The sequence below is a fragment of the Magallana gigas genome, chromosome 4 (genome assembly GCF_963853765.1).
Source record: "Magallana gigas chromosome 4, xbMagGiga1.1, whole genome shotgun sequence".
NCBI classification, from domain to species: domain Eukaryota; kingdom Metazoa; phylum Mollusca; class Bivalvia; order Ostreida; family Ostreidae; genus Magallana; species Magallana gigas.
The window spans coordinates 38,060,358-38,083,275 of record NC_088856.1 but is presented as its reverse complement, the minus strand read 5'-3'; the positions used below and the strand labels follow the sequence as shown (position 1 = coordinate 38,083,275).

Below are 22,918 nucleotides of genomic sequence, written 5' to 3'. Positions count from 1 at the left end.
CGTTCTATTTTTAAATTATCAATTTTTCTAATAATGTGTAAAAACAGTGGTCTACATGTCTGTAGCTAAATAATAAAAGAATACAGTTAATGCCAATAAATTGGAAATAATTAAAAAATATAGCTCATCATATTGATAAACGTCTGGTCTGGTTTCCAACAAATCAAAATTAGGGATTTAGACTTCAGCTCTATTGTCAGAGCAAGGAAAAACACAACACGAATGCATATTTTTAATTTTGACTTTAATTAATTGTAAAATATACAGTTTATATACAAAATAGTTTGACAGATCTATGACATTCTGACTTGGTAGCACACCGACTGTACTGGGAGAAAAATATGGTCGTGATTCCGATACAGTCCACCAATCAGTGAACAGTATTACAGTTCTCATAAAAAAGACATGGGCGAGTATTTCACAGAGTCCTATTAGTTTTGATGAACTTTTTTCTTTGTTTGTATCGAAAAAACTGTTTTAAGTTGCAGAGATTAGGAAAATCTATTTTAAATTTTAAAACAATAATGTTGTAAATGTATGTAAACACAACTCACGAGTAAGTCAACCAACTGTAATCCACAGATTCTCTCCTTCCTCTACACTTAACACATGTACTTCTAAAACAATTCAATTGATTACTAGAATTAAAAGCCATCAACACTTTTTTTTCTCATAACAAAAAAAAAAATAAACAAAGAATTGCACTTTAACAACAATCGTCTCTCTGGTAGGAATACAAGCATTAGATCCTCACCAAAACATTAACTCCTCTGCAATTCTTAATAATTTATACAGTGTACATTTACATGTACTTGTAAAAATTTCAACATATGTAAACCTATTTTTTACCTAGTTTAAAAGCCACAGTTTTAGTTCAAGGTGAAAAAAAGACCATAGACAGAAATCAATTTCAAAAACAAATTGAAACATGAATTGAGTTTTTAGATAATATCCTAGGCTTAAAAAAAGAAAAAAGCCTTCATGATATAAGCTGTCACATTTTACAACAGGAATGATATTCGTCAATATTGAGTGCGATTATATCAGCTAATACACAATGATGAAAATGATGATAATGATGATGAAAATTGATGACAGAAATGCCCTATGTACAATGAATTCAGCTGCTAATCAAGATTGGTAACAACAGAAATAAAATTTCACTCAAGAACTTTAACATGATGATAACATTGCTGTAAAAAATGAGAATATCCTCATTAGGTTCAGAGATGATGATCAAGAACATTCAGTTTTTCTAGTCCTGTACATAACTGCACTATCACCAACAAGTTGCGTTCCTTTTCTGTTGTTTATGGTTTTTCATTTTCATCATCGGTTTTCTGTTTCTTTGCCTGGACAGCTCCAACTACTTGAGGTCTATAGGAAAGAAATCACAACATCAATCATCATTTCTTTTTCTAATTTTAACATAAACTAGAAAACTGACCAGTCAGGAAGGGCCCCGCTATGACAATTAATATAGAGAAGTGAAAAAAACTTTGAATTCCATCCTCTTTATATTAACAATGATGAAAAATAAATGCCCGTCATAAGATGTAAAGAACTGCAAGATCTCATGATTTGTAGTTGGATTTTCATCCAACAATTAAAGTGTTTTTTTCTTGAGCCTTAGTGAGGGGATAAAACACACAAGTTGGATAAAAATCATATTATACTACAAATCATATGAGATTCTATTTATCCCATGTTTTATACACCACAATCAATGTTTACACTGTTTAGAAAACTCCACATTATTTTACTTCATTATGCCTACGCAAATCCCGTTGTAAAGTCACAACTGTGGGATATCAAAAAAATATCCAATGAGTCATATCCATGGGATAAAGGGGGTTAACATGGGATGAAATAAAATTTGTTAAAGAAAACCAAAGAATTGATAGCAATGCAATGATACCTAGGCTTTGCCTCAACTTCAAACAAACATCACTTGCAGACATATGTGTACGGTAATAAATATAACAGATAAAGACAGACCTTAGATTTTCTGAAACAGGCAAGATAATTAATCTCAGGGGTTTAATTATCCTGCTCTCATCCATTTATTGAATTTAATCAGGGCTTACAGAAGGAACATTTTCGGGTACTATTCTTAAGTTTCCTTTAATATAAACATAGCAACCAAAAACAACAACAACACCAAAACATCCATCAAAAAAGAAAAAAAAAAAGAATCAAAAAACTGATATCTAATAAAAAAAAATTTTAAATTTATTGTAATTAATATATTTTTTCTTATTTTACAGAATATAAGTATTTGGACTAGAATGAAATATATTCTTTATCAAATACCATCCTTTAAACTGAGATGTAAAAATATTAGGGTGCAGCTCATGGATTTGCTTCAAAACAAACATCAGTGCAGACAAAGGTGTTCATTAATCTTGATATGACAGATAGAGATAAGCCTCTAAATTTTCTGCAGCAGACAAGATAATTAATCCCAGGGGATTAATTGTTCTGCTCTCTCATCCTTTTCTTCTTTAAATTTACAATAAGATTTTTTTTCAGAAATGACAGAATGGGGTTTTTATCTGATTACCTGTTAAAATTAACAGCATTAAGGCAGAAAAAAATAAAATAAATAATTCAAAAATAAAATAGTGTGAAAGGTTAATTAATCCGAAAGGACAAATATTGCACAGCCTTCTATGTATACAATGGTAACATTCTCAGCAGTTATCTCTCTTTACCCATTCATTCTCAGCAGTTATCTCTCTTTGCCCATTCATTCTTATGCATAGTTAGGAATCTACCCCACCACCCCAGCTCCAAACCAGAAGACATAGAGAACCAAACTTAGCATCAAAATATGTATTTCTGCCTACTGAACTACCATACCAAATTTGAACTTGATTGGGCAACCATAAAAAAAGTTATAGGAAAAAAACACGAAATTTGTGGACGGAAGTGACAGACGGACGGACAGAAGGACGGACGGACAGAGTGATTACTATAGGGCACCCGCAAATCCTTGCGGGGCCCTAACTAATTGGGACACAAGTTATACCACATTTCACATAAAGTCATGTAAATTGAATATCTTTTTCAAAATTTTAATTATTTAGATTTAATTCTAATATGTGAAATTCTCAGATCACAAACACTTTAAAGTATTTTGCTAATACCGTAGTTTAATTAATTTGGACTTCTTCTATGCATACAAGTTTTGGCAATATCTTATTCCTGTTATTACAAATTAATCTGTGATCTTTCCAATCATCTCTGATTTAAACTGGAAAAGCTTAACCAATTTAATAAAATATAAAACAGAATTTATCACAAATCTTAATTTGAGTTTGAAGTAATTGCTTGATTTTAAATCCTCTCCTGTTTGTAAGTTGGATATAAAACAACTCCTTACCCATCTCCTCCTACAGTTCTCTTTACTGCCACCTTCTGAGCAGCTGGACTCTGGGCATCTGGGCAAAAAATCAAAATCATATTAAACTTATATCTAAATAAGGAAAATGTTCATTTCTATCATAAAATGCTTCAAAGTAAAAACAATTTTGACTATATGTGGTTTTATCTATGTTTATGGGCATCAGCTGTCGTGGATTTGATGAAAATCATAGTTTTATGGATGCAGAACTTCCTTAAATCTGATTTTTCAATATCTATACTACTATATTAAAATAATAGACTCGAATCTTTTAGCTTCAATACCGATAAATCGGAAGAGTAATGTCTTTTGTTTTATATATTTTAAACATCATTGGTACTTGAAGATTACCAATTTGTTTTTATTTTTTCTCAATCAGGCTTCTTTAATTAATAATCAACGAAAATTCCTCAAAAAATTCCGGAAAACATCTGAATTTCTTGGATTTTATAACCTTGCGCATGCGCATTACATTCACGCCAAATCACTACAGGCTCTTTATTTTATGTTTCCACAATATCATATTTGCATGGATAAATTTGAAAACGATAAAACAAATGTGTGTTAATTTTCATTGGAAATTTTTTTATGTTCATCAAAGAAAATGCGGAAGATAACTTTAAGACAGTGCATTTACTAGAATTTGAATGTCAACAAGATGTGTAAAAAACGTTGTTGAAATTAATATGTTGGATTCTGCAATTATAGATTTAAACTTTTCGAGGAAAGGTATTTACAGCTTCAAAATGGTTTTTGTGACTGTTATATTCAATGCAACTTAATTTTCTCCAAAATCGTTTTGGAGCGATTCAGCAATTTTCTGCTACATTACAGGTATATGGGAGGCATTTCATCGTTGGAACCCACGGGTTTTCTTTCCGTTACACTGCAGTGTAACGGATAGAAAACCCGTGGGTTCCGACGATGGAGGCATTTTGACTGTGATGAAGGCATTTCCCGAGACACAGTTAGATTATTCCAACTCAACAGAGTGTAGTGAAATTAATAGCATTATTGTAGGCTTGAAGTTTCGATATGCAAATGTCAACAATATACGGTGTTTCGATGTATTTATTTTGTAAATGCCCGATGTCATATGCAATGTCAACCCGTGCACACACGGGTAAAAGTCTAGTAATATATTATCAGAATTTGAATTTCAAATAACTTTTAATTTCATGGATCAACTAAACGAAGAAATCCACGAAAATTGAATTCAAAGAATATTGATGAAACCACAGCATTAGCCCAATTATTTCATTAAAGTGAGACCGAGACCAAAACTGAGATTATTTTATGGCCCCAGTAAACCAGTACTTTATATATTTTACTTAACATACCTTGAAGCCACCTGACTTGTGTGGCAGGACCGTATCCCTTCTCATTGCGGGCAGCAATCCTAAAGATAATGGCTGGTTTGGTGGTGTAGTCAATGTGGGCAGAGGCCAGACTGGCAGCTGTCACCGTACACGTGGGGGCGGGGCCACAGTACACCCTCACAAATGCCAACTGGGCTGGAGCCCCAGGCTTCTGGTCCACGTGGGCAGCCGCATTACGGACCGCCAAATAAACGGAGTATTCGGTGATCTTTCCCGCCGTGTTCTGAGGAGGTTCCCAAGAAAGATGGGCACCTTCCGTACTCTGTAAAAGTCACTCATGTGAATCTTAGAGGCAAAAAAGATGTCATCTAACCCTTTGTGAAAATTGACACATTAGATTTGCTCTTTTAATGCAATAGACATTATCTAGATCATGTGATTGATTTTGCCAATATTAAAGAAACAAGAAGTTACAAAATTTTGTGTAGCTGTAAATTACTGGTGCAGGAAAAAACCCAGAAAACCCCTCCCCTTTAAAAAAAAAACCCATACACCGTCCAAACCCACATTGCTGTATCGATTTATTTCATGCCTTTACAATATCAAATGCCATGCATAGCTTAGCAAATCTGAATAATGTCTACAGAACAAAAAGAAAAAAGAGAAAATCACTGTTAAAACCATAAAATCACAGAGAAAAGACAGATGAAAGTAGCAGGAAGCAGATGATAGACAGATGGTAGAAGCAAATACCGCTGGCGATGCTAACCTTTCCTCCTACCTTGCTGATCTTGATGGCGGAGGGGGCGCCGGGGTAACCGGGGAGACAGGTTTTGAAGGCTGAGATCTCGCTGAAGGCACCTCGCCCACAGGCATTGATGCCAGCTACTCGGAACTTGTAGGCAGTGCCCGGGAGCAACTCCTGTTTCTTTAAAACATTTACATCCCCAACGTTGACCACATCAATGTCCTATGTCAGAAAGGAATAAAGGTATATAAGATTACATTCTGAGTCTGATCATCATCTTCAACATTTACCACATCTACATTTACATGGATGTCAGAAAGTGTTAACAATAATCTCTGTCTTTAATTGAAATCTGATTTAATTCAAGTAGTTCTTTCCCCAGAATTTTGTTTGTGGTCAACATTAATGACAAGATCATATTTTCTTTAAAGTTTAGCCTGAAATATAATTTCTCTAAGAAATTTCTAATTTGAGAAATAAAATGTTCTTAACAAATTTCTTTTATTTTAACATTTAGAATGGAATAATTTTTATTAACTTTCATCGATGATTTACAAATCACTTATTAACTTGAGGTTTAAAGGGGCATGGTCACGATTTTGGTCAAAAATTGTTTTTTCGGTTTTAATGTTTACAATGCTTTAGTAAGGCATTCTTAATAGGCAACAAAATTTTGAGTGTCAACTGATGAGTTATAAGCGAGTTACAGAGCTTACAATTCTTCGAAGCGTTTGTTTACATTTCGAATATTGAAGTGAAAATTCAAGTTTTAGACCTAAAATATATGTGTAAATCGTTAGGAACTGTTTATTCATACTTTAAATGGATAGTATAATAGAAAAACCAGCTTTAAAAAGATTTTTTACTGGTATATTGAACCTATGTAAATAAAAACAGGGCACAAGCCTTGTTTACATGACGAAGAATTGTGAGCCCTGTATTTTGCTTAAAACTCAACGACTGGCACCCAAATTTGATTTGATCATTAGAAATGCATTTCTAAAGCATTGCAAAAAATAAAAAGAGAAAAATAAAATTCTACCAAAATTGTGACCATGCCCCTTTAAAATCTTGATTTTCAAATTTAAACATGCTTAAAACATTTCACAAAAGATTAAGATAAAAAAAATTCAAATTACGTTTCCATTGCCGCCGGCCTGGAGAGCATCTGTGGAGAGATAGAAGTGGGACACCACACAGGAGGTGCCCTTGATGATCCCCACATCATACCACTGATTGCCCTCCTTTTTGATGGGTGTGGTCGGAGTCTTTGGCACAGTGTCTGCCTTGTCCTGGAAGATTAACATAAGGAAGTGTTTTGACTTTTCATTTTCCATTTTAAAAATTTACCCAAGGATATATGTTATCTGCTTTTTTGGAAGTGTCTGATGCTTATATTTTCTAACCTCTACACAAAATATGCTTAAAAAGTACAAGGAGTTTATTTCAAGAATACATATCTCTTTATATTTACATTTTCCAGTTCCTTTGTCTATTATAACACTACAAATCAATTTTATTATGTATAGCCCAATGCATCAATAGCTACTTTAATATCTAATCGTACAGTTGCTGAAAATTATATATTAAGTACTAAGGAATCATTCTTTGAATATGATGAGGTGATCAATTATGATAGGGGGTGATCAAATCTATTACTGGGCTCCAAGGGCTTTATTGGATTTGACCACCCACGACTGTATTTTATCACCTCTTAATACTCAAAGAATGGTTCCTTAGAACTTGATAAAAACAAGTTTACATGCTGGAACAAAGGAAGAACATCAAGTACCAAAACTGTCAATTAACAGTCTCAAATCCTGTGATTCATTTGTTTGCATATACAAGTATAATGCAAGAGCAAACCAAGAAACAGCTGTTATTATTCATGGTTATTATTTGCTTGATTTAAAGCAAGAAAATCTAGTTACCTGGACCTCCTGTTTGATTCCGTTGGCTGCCACAAGACCGGGCTCCTGTTTAATGGTGGCTTGAGCAGAACCCGAGGAAATAGCTGCCGAAGCCAGGGTGGCTAGGGGATCTGCAAAAATATCAATGAAGTGCTCAAATTAATTTTGTGAATGTTCTAGAGGAAAATTGGAATATATGATTTTAAAATTTAAATTTCAAACACAAATATATAGTCATATAATGAAATTCAACAAATTCATAAATGTTCTGACATTGATTTTGTGCATAGAGATAAAAATACGAATGAAAAATAAAATAAAAATCTGTAACATTGTTCTTACCAGAGTCTGCTACAGATGTGTCCACAGACTGGGGAGGGGTGGCTACCACTGGGGGTCCCACACTTAACACCCCTCCCTGGAGGGTAGCCACTGGGGCGGGGCCAATGTCCATGGGTTCCTCCTGCTTAGGTACAATGGGTGCCACTTCCCCAGGTGCTGCTGTAGAGGAGGAGTCAGGAGCAGACAACTCTGGCGTAACTCCTGCCTCCTGTGGTGTCACCACTGGTGCTTCCTGTGGAGCTGGAGCTGCTTCCGTCGGGGCCGCCTCCATCTCCTCTGGTTCCTGTTTTGGCTCAGCTTCCTGCATAAGGATTGCAGGAACTTGTTCCGATACGGACACTGCAGCATTTGTGTCCAGTGGAACAGAGGGTACTACTGTGGTTGTAGAAGAAGCAGCAGCATTAGCTTCAGAAGAGGTCTGGTTCTCATCTCCAGGACAGTTGTGACCATCAGTACAAACATTTGATGGCTGAGGGTTTTCATCTCCAGGGCAATTATGCCCATCTGTGCAGACATTGGATTGTGGATTTTCATCTCCCGGGCAATTATGCCCATCAGTGCAAACTGAAGGCTTTGGGTTTTCATCGCCAGGACAGTTATGCCCATCTGTGCAGACACTAGAAGGCTGTGGATTTTCATCACCTGGGCAGTTGTGCCCGTCAGTGCAGACATTTTGGGACTGAGCATTCTCATCTCCTGGACAGTTGTGTCCATCTGTGCACTGCCCTTTAGCTGTGGGAGGAACTCCATCAACTTCATCCCCCGGGCAGTTATGCCCATCTGTACACACATTTGATGGCTGTGGGTTTTCATCTCCTGGGCAATTGTGCCCATCGGTGCAAACATTTGATTGTGCTGGATTTTCATCCCCTGGGCAGTTATGCCCATCTGTGCAGACAGCAGGCTGAGGATTTTCATCTCCCGGGCAATTGTGCCCATCTGTACAAACATTACTGGCCTGAGGGACCTCATCCCCTGGGCAGTTGTGCCCGTCTGTGCAAACTGCTGGTTGTGGAGTCTCATCCCCAGGGCAATTATGCCCGTCCGTGCACGGTTGTGTCACCGCAGGAGTGACTTGCACGACAGGCTGGGATTGCACAGTAGCAGCCGCGGCTGGAGTGATTGTGATCTGGACTGGTTTTCCACTAGCCGTGGCCTGGATGGGTGTGGCTGAGACCGTCTGAGTGGTTAGAGTGACAGGTGTCTGCGAGATGGAGGGCTGGGTGATGAGGGAGATCGTGGGGGCGGACTGGGTCACTGAAGACCCCGCTGTGGTGTTAATCAGGAGGGAGGTTGCTGATCCAGCCAGACTAGTGGGTGTGGCCTGAATCGTCTTCACAATCGTTCCTCCTGGGAAAACCAAAAATGTAGGTCATGTTTATTAGAACCAACAAAATGAATTCTAAACATTTTTTTTTTTTCATTGTAGGTACACAAAGTGGTTTCAAATGTCAACATTATCTTTCTTCATGTTATCAATAAAAAAAAAATTATCAAATATTTTTTTCAAACATTTCTAATAAGATTCAGAAGATATGTCATATGTAGATACTCTTCAAATCAATAATCGTAGAGCTTTGACAATCAGAAATGACTAAAGTCTTCACTGACCTTGCTGCACTACTGGTTTGCCGACATGTGAGGCGGTGACAATCTGGTGGCCCGCTAGTGACACCCCGGAGGTTGTCTGTAGAGTAGTCACCTGTATGGGCTTCCCACCTGTACAGGTAAAACGAGCACTCATGTATTACATGTATAAATATGTATGAATATTGGTCTAATAAAACCATTCATACATAATTCAAATTCTAAACAAAAGGAATCAGTTTCAATAGATAACATAACATATAACAGTTTTTCTCCTAAACAAATGATTACATGGCTGCACTTAATTTCTGAAACCCTACAAGACATTTGGGCAGATTTTTCCCTACAAAAATGGAGGCCTGCATGAACAATGAGCCTCACCTGATGTGATGGTGTGTGCCCCTCCCACGCTGCTCTGGGGACTGACCACAATGAACTGGGTGTTCCCTTGCCCTGCTATTTTGGGAACTGAGGTGATGATTTTGTGGGGGGTGCCCGTCAGTCCGCCGGTGCTGCCTTTGGGTGCTGCTATGACGATGGTTTTGGCGCCCCCTGGGGTGGTAGCAGTGCTGGTTCCAGCCTTGGCCATTGATAACATGGACGATGGAATAGTTTTGATGATGGTTTTTGTTGTAGAAGACTGAAAAAAAAACATTTTTCATGAAGAATATTATTTCTTTTTCATTTGTACTTGAAACGTGACCTAATTCTTAAATGATACTGGACTGTAAAGATCAAATAGAAGGGCATTTCTATTTTGCTTAATTCAAAATTTAAAAGGTTTTGATGATATTTTTTTGGTGTAGAAGCATGTAAAAAAAAACATGTCCATGAAGAATATTATTACATTTGTACTTGAAAAGTTATCCAATTTTTTAAATGATACTGGTTCATAAAGATCACAGAGAAAGACATTTCTATTTCGCTAAATTCAAAAATGAAAAGAAATTAACGAGAGAATTCAAGAGCAAGACGGTCCTCTGTTCGTCAAAGGCTTTTGTGATAATTTAATAAATAAATCAAATAGCTGAAGCCTTTCAAACTTCTGTTTATATTATCTTGCAACTCATCTCTAGAATTGCCAAATCTTCTCTGTGTGTAGAAAACTTCATACAGGGTAAAACATATTTGTAACACAGAAGAAAGGGGAATAACTGCAATTGACTTGAAATGAGCCCATACCTGTGGTTGTACACTGCTGATTCCCAGGATGGTGGAGGGGGTCTGTCCCGGCTGACTCGTGGTGATGATGGCGGTGGGCTTGCCAGTACCACCGGACTGGGTGGTGACAAGCTTCACAATGGTTGCTCCTTGTGGCAGAGGACCTTTTGTCTACAACACAAAATTTACCATTTTAACAATTGAACATTTAACTTGTTAACTTTTAGGACTTAAAACACAACTACCAAAAGATATGCACCAATTTTCCTATTCTTCACCTCTAAGGACTTTGAAAATAATTTACTCAATTCTCTTAACATTTTAATCAGAATTTGTTTCAAATGTAAATTTTTTAGGAATTTTTAAAAATTACAACAAGAAAACCAACACGACTTTGCTATATCCAGCAATTCTTTTTGTGTGTGTATGTTCTAAGCAAGTTTAACTGTAACACATAGCTTTCTGTAGTTCTGGAAAAACTATACTTATGATACACTAAAACAGTTGTTATTGACCAACTAGTACAACTGTTATTGACCAATGGTGCCAGAAAACTGACAGACAAATGTCAGACAAATGACAGTGGTGTAAGAGAATTGACAGTGGTGCCAGATAACTAATAGAGGTGCCAGATTACTTACAGTGGCCACCTGCATGCCCTGGTTGGTCTTGACCAGCGTCACAATCTGTGGCTGACCGGTGGAGGATGAGCCCCCAGTACTGGCCTTGTGGACCGTGATGATCTGCTTGCCGCCGATGGTCTGCTGAATGGCCCCAGGGGTGGACTTTAGAATGGTGGCCCCAGGGGTGGCCACTCGCACTGTGGTAGTCGAGGGGTTAGCAGTGGTACCTACAAGAACAAGGGTTTTCATAATCAAGACACAGTAATCTATAATTGAATATGAGACATTCTGAAAATTCTTTTTGGGAGTGAGGATACAAGTATGATATACGGTATTAGTTAATCAGCTGAGCTGTTAACTAACTGCTGAACAGCATAGTTTATGTGAATAAATTCCAGCAACTGGTCTTTTAGAGAAGACTATTAAGAGGAGGGGACATTTAACATTACAATTCTTGGCTTCGAATTATTTAAACAAATCATCTGCAAAATAGTTTATCACATTTTTTCCAGGTTTGGCTCTCAACTTAAATAAATTCATCAAAGGGAAAAAATTATTTTACTGAAAACTGGGAATTCTTGTGCTCTTTTTCTAAATTTGAAGAATTTTTGCTTTTTTATTCCAATCTAGTTGGCTTAAAACCATTTAAATAATTCTCACTAAATATCACTGGATCTCATGTATCAAACCACTATTAAAAAGGAAAAAGCACTTGATAGAATTGATGAAACTTTTCTGTACATGTAATTGACATTTTGAATAATAGTAGCCTTATTAATGTCTGCATACTATAAAATGAAAGATGCAAAAGTTTCACAAGAACATTTCACTTTATTCTATTTAAAAGTGGTATGGGCCACCTCCATATTGAAATAAACAAAAAAATCAAGTATGATGCTATAATCTTTTTCTCTCCCAATAATTTGTTACCTAACAGCATAGTACAATGGGTTAGAGTGTTAACTATGAATCTGTAAATTTTGAGATTGGATACCGCTTTTATAATTTTTAGCTTTCCAAAAAATTTAAAACCTATTTTGGGGGCAAATATTGTAAAATTTGAAAATTCTAAACAAGTGAAATATTTTTATTCTACCATGCTTTTATATACATTATTTTTAACAGATGTTCCATACCACCTTAAAGTAAGTCCTAAACAATTCTACAAAATATAGTGACTTATGGTTTTTTTTTTAAATTGGGCAGAGGTAAAAAAAATTTCAAACAATATTTGGAAGAAAAATCAAATTAATCACTTTTGGTCAATGGGTCCGTTATTCGGTCCCAATTCAGGCGGATCGCCTGCCCTGGAAAACAACAATCAAAACCGTCAGACCAAAGATAATCAAACAAACTAATATCAGTATATTTAATACACAGGACCACATGTGTATGTGTGTTGACTTACTTTTGACTACTTGGTTACCGATGGGTGTGACCTTGACCCCCGTAGGGGTCACTATGGTAGGGGTCACCACCTTGATGGCGGAGGTGGATGGGGTGGTGGTGGTGCCTGTGATTTTCTGTGTGGCAGCAGCTGCGGCGGCCAGGGCCTGGATTCCTGACATTTGATTTCCACTCTGACATTAAAAAAAAAATTTCATTGAACATAGAGTTTTTTTCAATCCTATAAGGAAAGATTCTTGAAAACATAATTTCACAATGTTGTAAAAAGAACCATAATTAAATGGAGATTAACATTAGTAATATTATAAGTAATGATTTCTAATATGAATTTAAGCACTATATCGACAGAGATAGTTAATACCATGGGTCGCTGCTGGGGCAGGGTGACAACCTGTGGGGAGGCGACTCGGATAGTCCCGGGGTTGACCGTGATGGGGGTCTTCTGTCTGGCTGTCACTGCAGTCACTGAAAGCACATCAAAATCATTGTGAATATCCACTCTATTCAAACACATACATTCTTCCTAAAAAGTTCAAAACCCTACAAATGTCAGTTTTATTCTGTCAAAGTCTTCAACAAAAAGCCGGACAAAATTATTTTGTTTAGTTTACACATTGTAATTTATCTTCCTCTATATTGGTGTCCGATGGCCATGTTTATATTTGTTGTATTCCATCACAAATTCTTCCGAAATATTGTAAACTTCTGCCTAATCTCTGTATACAACAGTATATATATTATCTAAGTGGTATTACAAAACAATTTAATAAATCTTTCCACTAGTACAGGTATCAATATCTATAATATAATTCAATGCTTCTCTTTATTGAAGTAACACATATATATTTAAGTGATTTTTGATGATCTGCAACAAGAGCTTGATCTGACAAGCTCTATGCGTCTACAAACTGCATTAAACAGTTCACACTAAAATTTGAAATAAACCAATAAGCATCTTTACAAATACAAACAAAATTTAATTCATATAATATATATTTTTTTAAATACCAAACAAAAGCATTTTATAAACTTTTATCTAAAACATGTGCTTGTACTGTTATAAAAAGAACAAAACAATGCAACAAATGGTCAAACATTCAAAACATGTAACATCAAATATCAGTCACAGCTGGGGGTAACACAAAAAGCATTGAGTTAGTGCCTATGTCCTGGTACTTTGCTAGGACTCTCTGAGTATATAATAATACTTGTGATATTCCAACACCCATGAGCATGTACACCAAGTAATACATTCACTTCCTTGTGGCTTTGTGATAGCATACATTGTTTCAACAACATTTCTTTCTCTGAATGTAAAGCATTTTTTAGCAAACTCCTTACATTTTTTTCATATTACGTCCAGATCAATCTTTATTCAAATAATGTCACTTTGGATCTGTTGTCGCTATTCAATGTATTTGGTGACATTAAAAAAATCAAAGTTCTACATACAGGTTATCTACTATTTGAGATTCCTAAAACTTGAATTATATTTGTTTATTTCTTTAATGCAGGTATGCTTACTATTAACAAGTCTAATTTTACCCAAGCCACTACATGATTATATTTCTAATGCCTGCACCGATGAATGCAAAGAATACTTAAATTAAAATCAATAATTGACAATAGGGAAAGAAGATTAATTAATTTTAGATTTAACACACTGTAATTATAGGAATTTTTTGACTATCCATTGTCTCATTAAATTTTACACTGTCATAATCTACACAGATTTTCCTGCCTTGTAACTGCATATTCTTGCATTTCAGAAAAATCCTGATAAACAATATGGATTCAAATTTCCCTATTTAAAAATACCCCCCACTTCTATCTCAGAAATGTCAACGATAAAAGCGCTACAACTAACAAAATACATATATGTCTTTACTTCAATTAAACTGTACACAACATGCAAAGCTTTACCTACATACATAACATTCCTCTCGCCATAGAGGGTGAGCAAAAATAAATAATAAAAAACAAAACAAAACAAAAAAAAAATTTTAAATTTCGAAATTACGAAATCATTAAATAGTTGACCACTTTTGCCATGCTAGTTTGAATGCGTACTGGTGAAATACGACACTACATGTATGCAATCTCTACTTTCAACGTATGTTTCTTGTTACTGGGGACCAGCTAAAATGATTACAATCACATGCAGAGAGTATGTAGAAGTCTACCTCGAATTGTTTGTGGCGAAGTCATGGTAGCGGAGCCTAGGGCCCCAGAATTAGTTCGAATCTGGGTAACTCCTAAAAACAGGCACAAAAAACATACTATGTTTACTCTCAAGATGGGGGAGTGTGGGGTTTATTTTAGTGAATTGAAAAATAAACACTCATCAAAAGTTTTTAAAGTTCATGACAATTATTTTTGTTCTTACTTTTGAATTTCCTTAGGTTATTACAAAAATTTCCAGTGATAATTTATACATAAATTCTTAGTATTTTATTCTTTCCTTACGTTTCATTTCTATGAAGATAAAACATACATAGATGAGCAGTTATTATTCCATATCAAAAATAGTATATCTAATATATATGTTCAAGTTTTTCTATGAATGTCAACGTCAACAAGATTAATCAAACAAGTTTTCAAAACTTCTTATTCCTATTGCTATGAAAAAGCATGTGTATTTCTGACTATTTTAATCCAAATCCATGATGAATAAAAATGATTTTACCGAATGACATGTATAAAGTATAAAAGATATAATTGTTAACAGAAAGTGGATGTAGTTCAAGGAATTTCTTTAAGGTTGTGAAATAAAGACAAAAACAAGGTAACCTCCCCTTACCTGCAGTGGGCGTTCTGACCACCGTCGGCTGTGGGGTGCTGGGAGTGGACACCGCCTTCATCAGGGGGTTTCCCTGGGGGACCGCCGTGGGAGTGAGGGCCTGGGAGGGGGGCAGGTCGTACTTCTGAAGCTGTAGGAGGTATGCGTCCGCTGTGGGCACTGCTCCCCAGCAGACCTCTAGAGTGTTAGTGCTGGCCCGTACCAACTGTACACGGGAGGGTGCAGGGGGCTTCTCTGAATAAAAGAAATATAAAAGAACTAGAGAGAATCTGGCTCCAGGATCATGAAACTGTCTCAAATCTTAAGTCAGACTTCAGTCAATAAATTTGCACTTAAATTTTAAAGATTGTTCATCAAGTGGATCACAAAAAAAAAGAACTTAGGGTTAAGTCTGAAATATTGTCTTAAATCTTCAGACTGCTATTAGGCAGACTAAAGTATAAAGATTGTTACTAAGTAAGTTCAAAATGGCGGCACCCGTTGGATTTTTAAGAAGAAATGATCAGCAAAGAAGGTGGCTCTCTCGTCCTCAGGTTTTCCATTTTCCCTGTGTGGACTTGCTATTGAAGTTATTTCCCTTTGTTACAGTGAAAGTGTGTAAACACGTCTGTATAATGACTGACATGTTATGATTGTTATCCAGTAAGAAACTATACTTATATTTGTTTGAAGCATCTTTAAAATATAATTTTTTTAACTTTGTGATATATGATAATGTTTACGATGCGGACCGATAGGAATCTTCAAACAAAGAAGAGTTCCATTTTTAACAAATTCAGTCGTAAAATTGCGTGAGTTACTATGACGTCTAAGCTAAGACAAATCTTAGTTTTTTCTTAGATTGTTTTGTGATCCACTTAATTAAGCAATCTTAACTAAGGTACCAAAATTCTGAAAATTGCACATACAGAATATTATGTAACCAAGGCTGTGTTCAAGATTGTAGCAGTTATCGGGTACCTTGCTCTACACACTGTAAATTCCTTATATTACGAGAGTACTTAATTCCACGATCCCTCTGATATGAGTCACATCGCGAGAATATAAAATCGCAAAGGCAGAACTTTTATCCTCATTTCTTATAGTTTTCAACTCTCGAAAAATAATTGCGAGATTTTAAAATCCACAAAAGTTGCTTCTCGCGATTTTAATTCCTCATATTAATAATTAGGGATCTAGTAGCAGCTTCGATCTTGAACAATATGCTAGCTTGGCAATAACAGAATTGATTCATTCAGCAAGTTCAACAAGACCTTGATTTCTAACTTAGCAGCTAGAATAGCAGCCATAAACTTGAATGCAACCCATAAGAGGTGACAGAAGAGGATTCTTCAATGAAGAGTCATCATTATTACATTGCTTTAGATTTCATGGTTACATGTAGCAAAATAAACTATTGAGATTAATCCTTAAACAGCCTCTCTACATTGATATTTCACTAAGATTCAATTTAAAATTAATGAAAGCCTAGGATAAAAATTATTGTAGTCTACACTTACCAGTTTCCAGAAACCACAAATCTTTAAAGCACACCTACAAAACAGAATCAAAAATCTTTGAATCTACAGGGGAGAATAAATTAAAAAGCAATGTTCTTATTTTCTTTTTGAGATTAAAAATCAAAGATCCTTACTATACAAATACATTACCTAGACAACAACTGCCAATTTTTTTTTACAATAAACATGCATTAATTTGAGGTTTCAAATAATTCTGTGGACGGATAAGAAAAAGACCATCGATTGTTTTTTCTTTTCCTTTTTACATTTTTTTTTTTGGCAGAAACTAAATAGAATAATACAGATCTTACATCACATTTCTACACTGAACAGCTCTCAAAACAGCTTTTAAAGAAGTACTATTTTATTCTTAATGTTTCTTTCTTATAAGGATCAGATTCTATCTATAGACTTTGCATTGCCTATAGACTTTGCATTGCATTTGCACAGAGACCAAATAAACTTATAAAGCAAAAAAAGATATGTGCCTCACAAAAATTTCACATAGGAAATGATTTTGTATAGTCCACCACAAAGTTTTTTAAGTTGAAATTCAGGGAATGCATATATCAAAATGTAAATTTTACATGGAAATCAAGAGAATGCTCCATTAAGTGGGATAGATGACCATGGTTTTTTTTATCTCTTTAAGAAGAAGAGCTTTGTGTAAAAATGTAAGAAATGTTCAAATCCTCAGCCAAGCATTTCTGGATTAGTTTATGGCAATTTAAAATCATATCTTAAAATTTTAAGGTAGATCTGATGAATAATTTGTTGAGCCTTCAGTCTCTTTCTAAATCTGAGGCATCATTGGCCGTGTACAACATGTACAGTACCTGGTTGTTCCACGCCTTCCTGTATCCGTCCCTCCCACTCCAGATGTACAACCGAGTGTGAATGGACACGCAACAGTGACCGGCCCGAGCCCGGGGGAGGGAGTCCTCAAACACTTCCATGGCCAATGGCTCCCACGTCATTGTTTCTTCATTAAAAAGAACCATGTATTTTATTCATAAATTAATCAAAAAAATTGGGCCAAACAGAAATTAATATCTAGTTTCACACCCTGAAAGGGTTGAATATGAAAAGATCAAATACAGATTTTGTTCTCACCTATGTTCAGTGAAGCAAGTGAGTTTGTGCATTTCCACTCTTTCTCGTGAGTGGCAACTTTAACATCGTCCATGACCAGGGGCACCCAGCCTCCAAACACATACATCCGGTGGCCGATGACATTAGCCGAGTGGAGACTTCTGGGTAATGGGGGAATACCCTGGACAACTGGCTTGATCCATGTGTATGTGTCTATTGAATGTAATTGATACAATTGAGAAATAGGTTTATCTTCATGTCATAAATAACTCTCTTCCAACACTGACCTTTCTTTTGTTATTTTAATTCCACAAAAATCAATATTTTTTTACTTTAAAATATCAAAGTATTTATTCTGAATCTTGACGGCATTTCCTTTTCTTGAATATGTAACTCTTATACTGAAAGCCAGCTACTACATTGTTTTCTTATTTTTGTGAACAAGAAACAAAGCCTGACCTATATCTAGTTGCCACAGGTCACCAAGACGACAGCCACTCATTCCTCCGTAGATTATGAGGCGGGGCCTTCTTCCATCCTTTTCTGCATAGCCCACACATGTGTGTGACTCCCGAGGGGGAGGGGGTTGTCCGATGGTCGGAGGGAACTCCCAGGCCAGTGTGTTTGAATGAGGCTTCAGCTCCAGTACATATAGGTCATTTAGATATCTATAAATAAATTATCAGGCATTAGAGAACATGCAAGTCTATAGTAGCTGTTTTGTTTTTGAAATTTTTTAAATTATCTTTTAACAATTAATGAAAAAGAAAGTTCCAACTAGAAAGTTAAGAAAAATTAACCATTTCAGTTTTTTACCTTGGTATGTTATTTTTTGGATCTTCGCTGTCATTAGCCAGACCTCCAAACAAGTATGCTTTGTTTCCAAGCAAAGTAAAACTGTGACCTACAGAGACCATGACAAAAAGTATTAAATGCATGTATCCAAACACATGATTTTGGGAAGAAAAGAAATAGCATATAATGATTCGATAAATTCAAACATTTAAATTTTCACATTATTTTATCATTTCTTACCCAGTCTAGGGCAAGGGGGTGGTCCATTTTTACAGGATTTAGGTTTCAGTCTCTTCCATTCCCATCGGCTTGCCTGTAGTTCATACAGCTCGTTGGAATATTTGCCATACTCCACCATCCCACCAAACACCAAGATGCGAGTTCCATCGCAGATGAAGCCATAGGCTGCACACCCTGGGGGGATGTCCCCACGAACTGCTGGCACAAACCACTGGTTGGTGGCTGAAACAGACAGGTACAATAATGAAGACATTTATCGAAAGAATAAAGACAAAATGACGTGTATGAGATATTATTTTTTTTTTTCTACAGCAATGACTTTTAGTACACCGACAAATTTCAAGTCAGATACTAGACGATATCTTCATCGGATTGAAATTAACCCATTTTTTTGGCATATTATAACTATTGAGTGCTAATCTGTTAAAGATTTAAGATTTTTCTATAATTTGATTTTTTCAAAATGTTAATCAATAATTCTTAAAGCTTAATAAAACAGACCACATGAATCATCACTGGTAAGATTTTATGAGTATATAAAACTAAAAAATATCTTATTATTTTTTTTTGAAGATTGAGTAAGAGTTGCTTATTTATAACTTTTTAAGATGTATCACACACGCCTCTAGATCCGTGCCCGAAATACCAGAAATTGATCATTAAAATCAATCTGATTGGATAAAAATAATTAGAATTTAAACAAAAATGATTTCGAACCGGCAAATCTAATCAACAATAATGTAAGCCATGTTCAACATTGAAATCATCCATATTTCCATTCTCCATTTTAGAGAATAATTTAGCCTCGTTTTCAATTTTGGCCGCCGCGATGATCGCCATTTTGTTTGTTTGTAGACACTACCAGTAACGCAAACTGCAAACTTTGTAAATTACTCAAAATTTTAGAAGTCTTCTATTACAAACATACAGTTTTGTCAGCAAGAACATCGATCTGTAAACTGTTACAAAAATCAGGGCGAACTGCACGAATAAACATTAAAAATAATACCGTGGGTTAATATAGGGCGGCGCCATTTTGAATTTTCGGACGAAATAGTGAATTTTATATTCAAGTCAAAAACATCAAACTTTAAATGATAACAACAAGTTTTTCTCGTTTAATTGTGATGGACATTGATTTGCAAATCATATTCAGTCAACAATTAATGTAGTTTTTCATGATCAAGTTGATGCTAAAGTTTGACATTTAAACAAGATGGCGACTCTCTTATGCTCTAATCTTCCGATATCAACAAACTGACCTGTGTTGTAAACATGAAGTTCATCAACGATTCCTTCGTTCCCACCACCAAAAACGACCATCAAATCTTTGATAGCAACTGCTCTGTGACCATGTCTTGGCCGCGGACATGGTCCTGTAGTATTGGTAACCCGCTTCCACTTCAGAATGGGAGCCGCCATTTTTCAATACTACCCAACATGCAACTGGAAAATGTAAAGTGCCCGTACGTACCAACAAAATTTGCATAATCAACAAAGAAAAATTACAATTATTCGGTTAATAAGAAAAATAATAAGTACATTGCTATTCCCTTGTATTGTGAAGAATATCTAAAAGGTGGATCTGAGTAACCTATTTCTATTTTCATACACAACAAGATGTAATAGTCATTTTATTTGGAGACTAATCGTAGCGCGGCAGTATTTAAAATTATATAATGCGTAGAAAAAGAATAGATAGTTTATATTTACATAGAAGATGAGTCTATATAATTACAGTCTCAGCTGAACATAAGGCTTTTCTCAGCTGAAAACAACTATAAATGTAGCTATGAGACGTTAAATTGTTTGAACAGGGACGTATATTTATAAGCAGTTTTTACAAAAGTACTAATTTTATCAGAGGGCTATCTCTTGAAAGACTGTGAAAATAAATCCAGGCTTCTATAGACTAGTATTTTTTTTATACAACCCCTTCAATTATATTTTTGAATAAAATAGTTGTCTCTGAAAGTCACGTTACGATCATTAAAATCCCCGAAAGTTTCTGAAATTATCAAAAAAAGGAACAAAAAAAATAAAACACCATAACAACTTTTTTTCACGAACATCATAGCTCTAAACTTCGGAACTTTTCAATTCAACCCGAAAAGAACTTACTTGTCGCGATATTAAGATTATATACAGGTATGATCGATTTATTTGACGATTGAATCCAGAATGCTTTAATTAATATCAGAGACATAAACAGATAAATAAAACAGTTTCTCTAAAACGATATTTGATTTATAAATGAACCCTTCTTTAAAATTAATATCATGTGCCGTACATAGCGCAATGACGGCAAATGAGACAACTGTCCTACATTTGAAACGACGATATTTTTTTTTAAACAAATGTTTTTCATGTCAGAATTATACATAAGGCTTTTGGTCCTTATGGAACGCCAAATTAACATATATTCAAATATTTGTACCTATCTTCAAATAATTGTACCTATCTTTAATTCAATTGTACCTATCTTCAATTCAATTGTACCTATCTTCAAAGTTAATCTGAGATAGGTACAATTCCATTATACCTATCTTTAATTCATTTGAAGATAGGTACAATTGATTTGAAGATAGGTACAAATGCAATGAATTGAAGATAGGTACAACTGAATTAAAGATAGGTACAATTGAATTGAACCTATCTTCAATTACTTATCTCCAATTGCGTTCATTATTTTCAACAATACACAAAACGAATTGAACCTAGGTATAATAGAATTGTACCCATCTTCAAATCCTTTGTAGATATGTCTGAATTGAACCTATCTTCAAATCAATTGTACCTATCTTTAAATGAATTTTACCTATCTTCAAATGAATTAGAGATAGGTATAATTCAATTGAACCTATCTTTAATTGAATTGAAGATAGGTATAATTCATTTGTACCTAGGTATAATTCATTTGTACCTAGGTATAATTATTTAGAGATAAGTATAATTATTTACACCTATCTTTAATTCAATTGTACCTATCTTCAAATGATTTGAAGATAGGTACAATTAATTGAAGATAGGTACAATTATTTGAAGATAGGTACAAATATTTGAATATATGTTAATTTGGCGTTCCATAGGTCCTAGAGGCTTTAGAATTTTCCACTATATACTCCTTTTGTAAAAGTGAGACTAAGATCAAACGTGAGCTCTAAAACGATATGATGGCCCCGGTGCTGAATTCTTTAAATATAAAGTTAAGAAAAAAATAAATTACACTGAGAAAACATATATAATATCTTGACGATGACAACAGTCAAAATTATTAGTTTTCATCCATGCAAATTACATGTACACTTATAATTACCGATTCTCAACATCAGTTTAGTTCTTGATCCATATTTACCTAGTAAATGAAAGATGCCTATAGGTTCATAAAATTTAAGATCAAAAATTCTTTCACTGATGCTTCATAACAATAGCTTTGTTTAATTTGATAGGGTGTACCGGGGCTAAAATTTTTAATAAACACAATGGAAAACCATGTTTTAAACTGTCATTTTCAATGAACAATGAAGGAATCCCCCAAAACGGAATTAAACAAGCAGATGTCACCCTCCCCATACCTCTAAATGTGCTCCTAAAACATAAACTACCCAAATTTGACGAAGCTGTTCTCTGAAGAACAGAGCAAGATATTGAATTCTCATCTGTGTGTTCGAGGCAAAAAGCCAATATAGTGCAAAAGGCAATATGATTATGCCCCCCCCCCCCAAAAAAAAAAAAAACCCAACAAACATCTCCCCCCCCCAAAGAGAGAGAGAGAGAGAGAGAGAGAGAGAGAGACAAAAAAATACAAAGACAAAAGACAATAGATCTAGTACCCAACCAAGAATTATAAGAAAGAATCTTTCCATTTTATATGCTAACGAAAGTGTGTGCATGCAAGTTCAGAACTGACACGGACAGATTTAGTAGTTATATTATACATGAACTGTATATGTAGGTATCGCCTTCAACATATTAAAAGTAACATGTCT

The 22,918-nt window shown here is 35.1% G+C and overlaps 1 protein-coding gene across 5 annotated transcripts; it reads right to left on the bottom strand.

Moving 5' to 3' along the window:
* Positions 1-225: 225 nt before the first annotated feature.
* LOC105337992 (host cell factor 2) lies at positions 226-20,383 on the bottom strand. 5 transcript variants are annotated; one of them, XM_066082357.1, is made up of 23 exons: positions 20,192-20,383; positions 18,930-19,151; positions 18,711-18,798; positions 18,354-18,562; positions 17,916-18,107; positions 17,639-17,784; positions 16,803-16,836; positions 15,304-15,537; positions 14,687-14,758; positions 12,865-12,968; positions 12,505-12,676; positions 12,353-12,403; positions 11,115-11,323; positions 10,495-10,644; positions 9,694-9,952; positions 9,337-9,444; positions 7,726-9,075; positions 7,405-7,514; positions 6,613-6,765; positions 5,495-5,695; positions 4,747-5,047; positions 3,386-3,443; positions 226-1,377 (listed from the first exon to the last, which is right to left on the bottom strand). In XM_066082357.1, the coding sequence occupies exons 1-23, from the start codon at positions 20,349-20,351 to the stop codon at positions 1,311-1,313; spliced, it is 4,650 nt and encodes a 1,549-aa protein (XP_065938429.1). In that variant the 5' UTR covers positions 20,352-20,383; the 3' UTR covers positions 226-1,310. The 5 variants fall into 5 exon arrangements, with proteins under 5 accessions (XP_065938429.1, XP_065938430.1, XP_065938432.1 ...); XM_066082358.1 differs by having other exon boundaries at positions 5,507-5,695; XM_066082360.1 differs by lacking the exon at positions 12,353-12,403.
* Positions 20,384-22,918: the final 2,535 nt, after the last annotated feature.

Coding starts and splice junctions, on each gene's coding strand:
- LOC105337992 (XM_066082357.1), bottom strand. CDS start 20,351: ATGGCGGCTCCCATTCTGAAGTGGAAGCGGGTTACCAATACTACAGGA. Junction 12,969..14,686: donor TTCGCCACAAACAATTCGAG/GTAGACTTCTAC, acceptor ATGTGCTTTCAG/TGACTGCAGTGACAGCCAGA. Junction 9,076..9,336: donor CAAACCAGTAGTGCAGCAAG/GTCAGTGAAGAC, acceptor TGGTTTTCCCAG/GAGGAACGATTGTGAAGACG.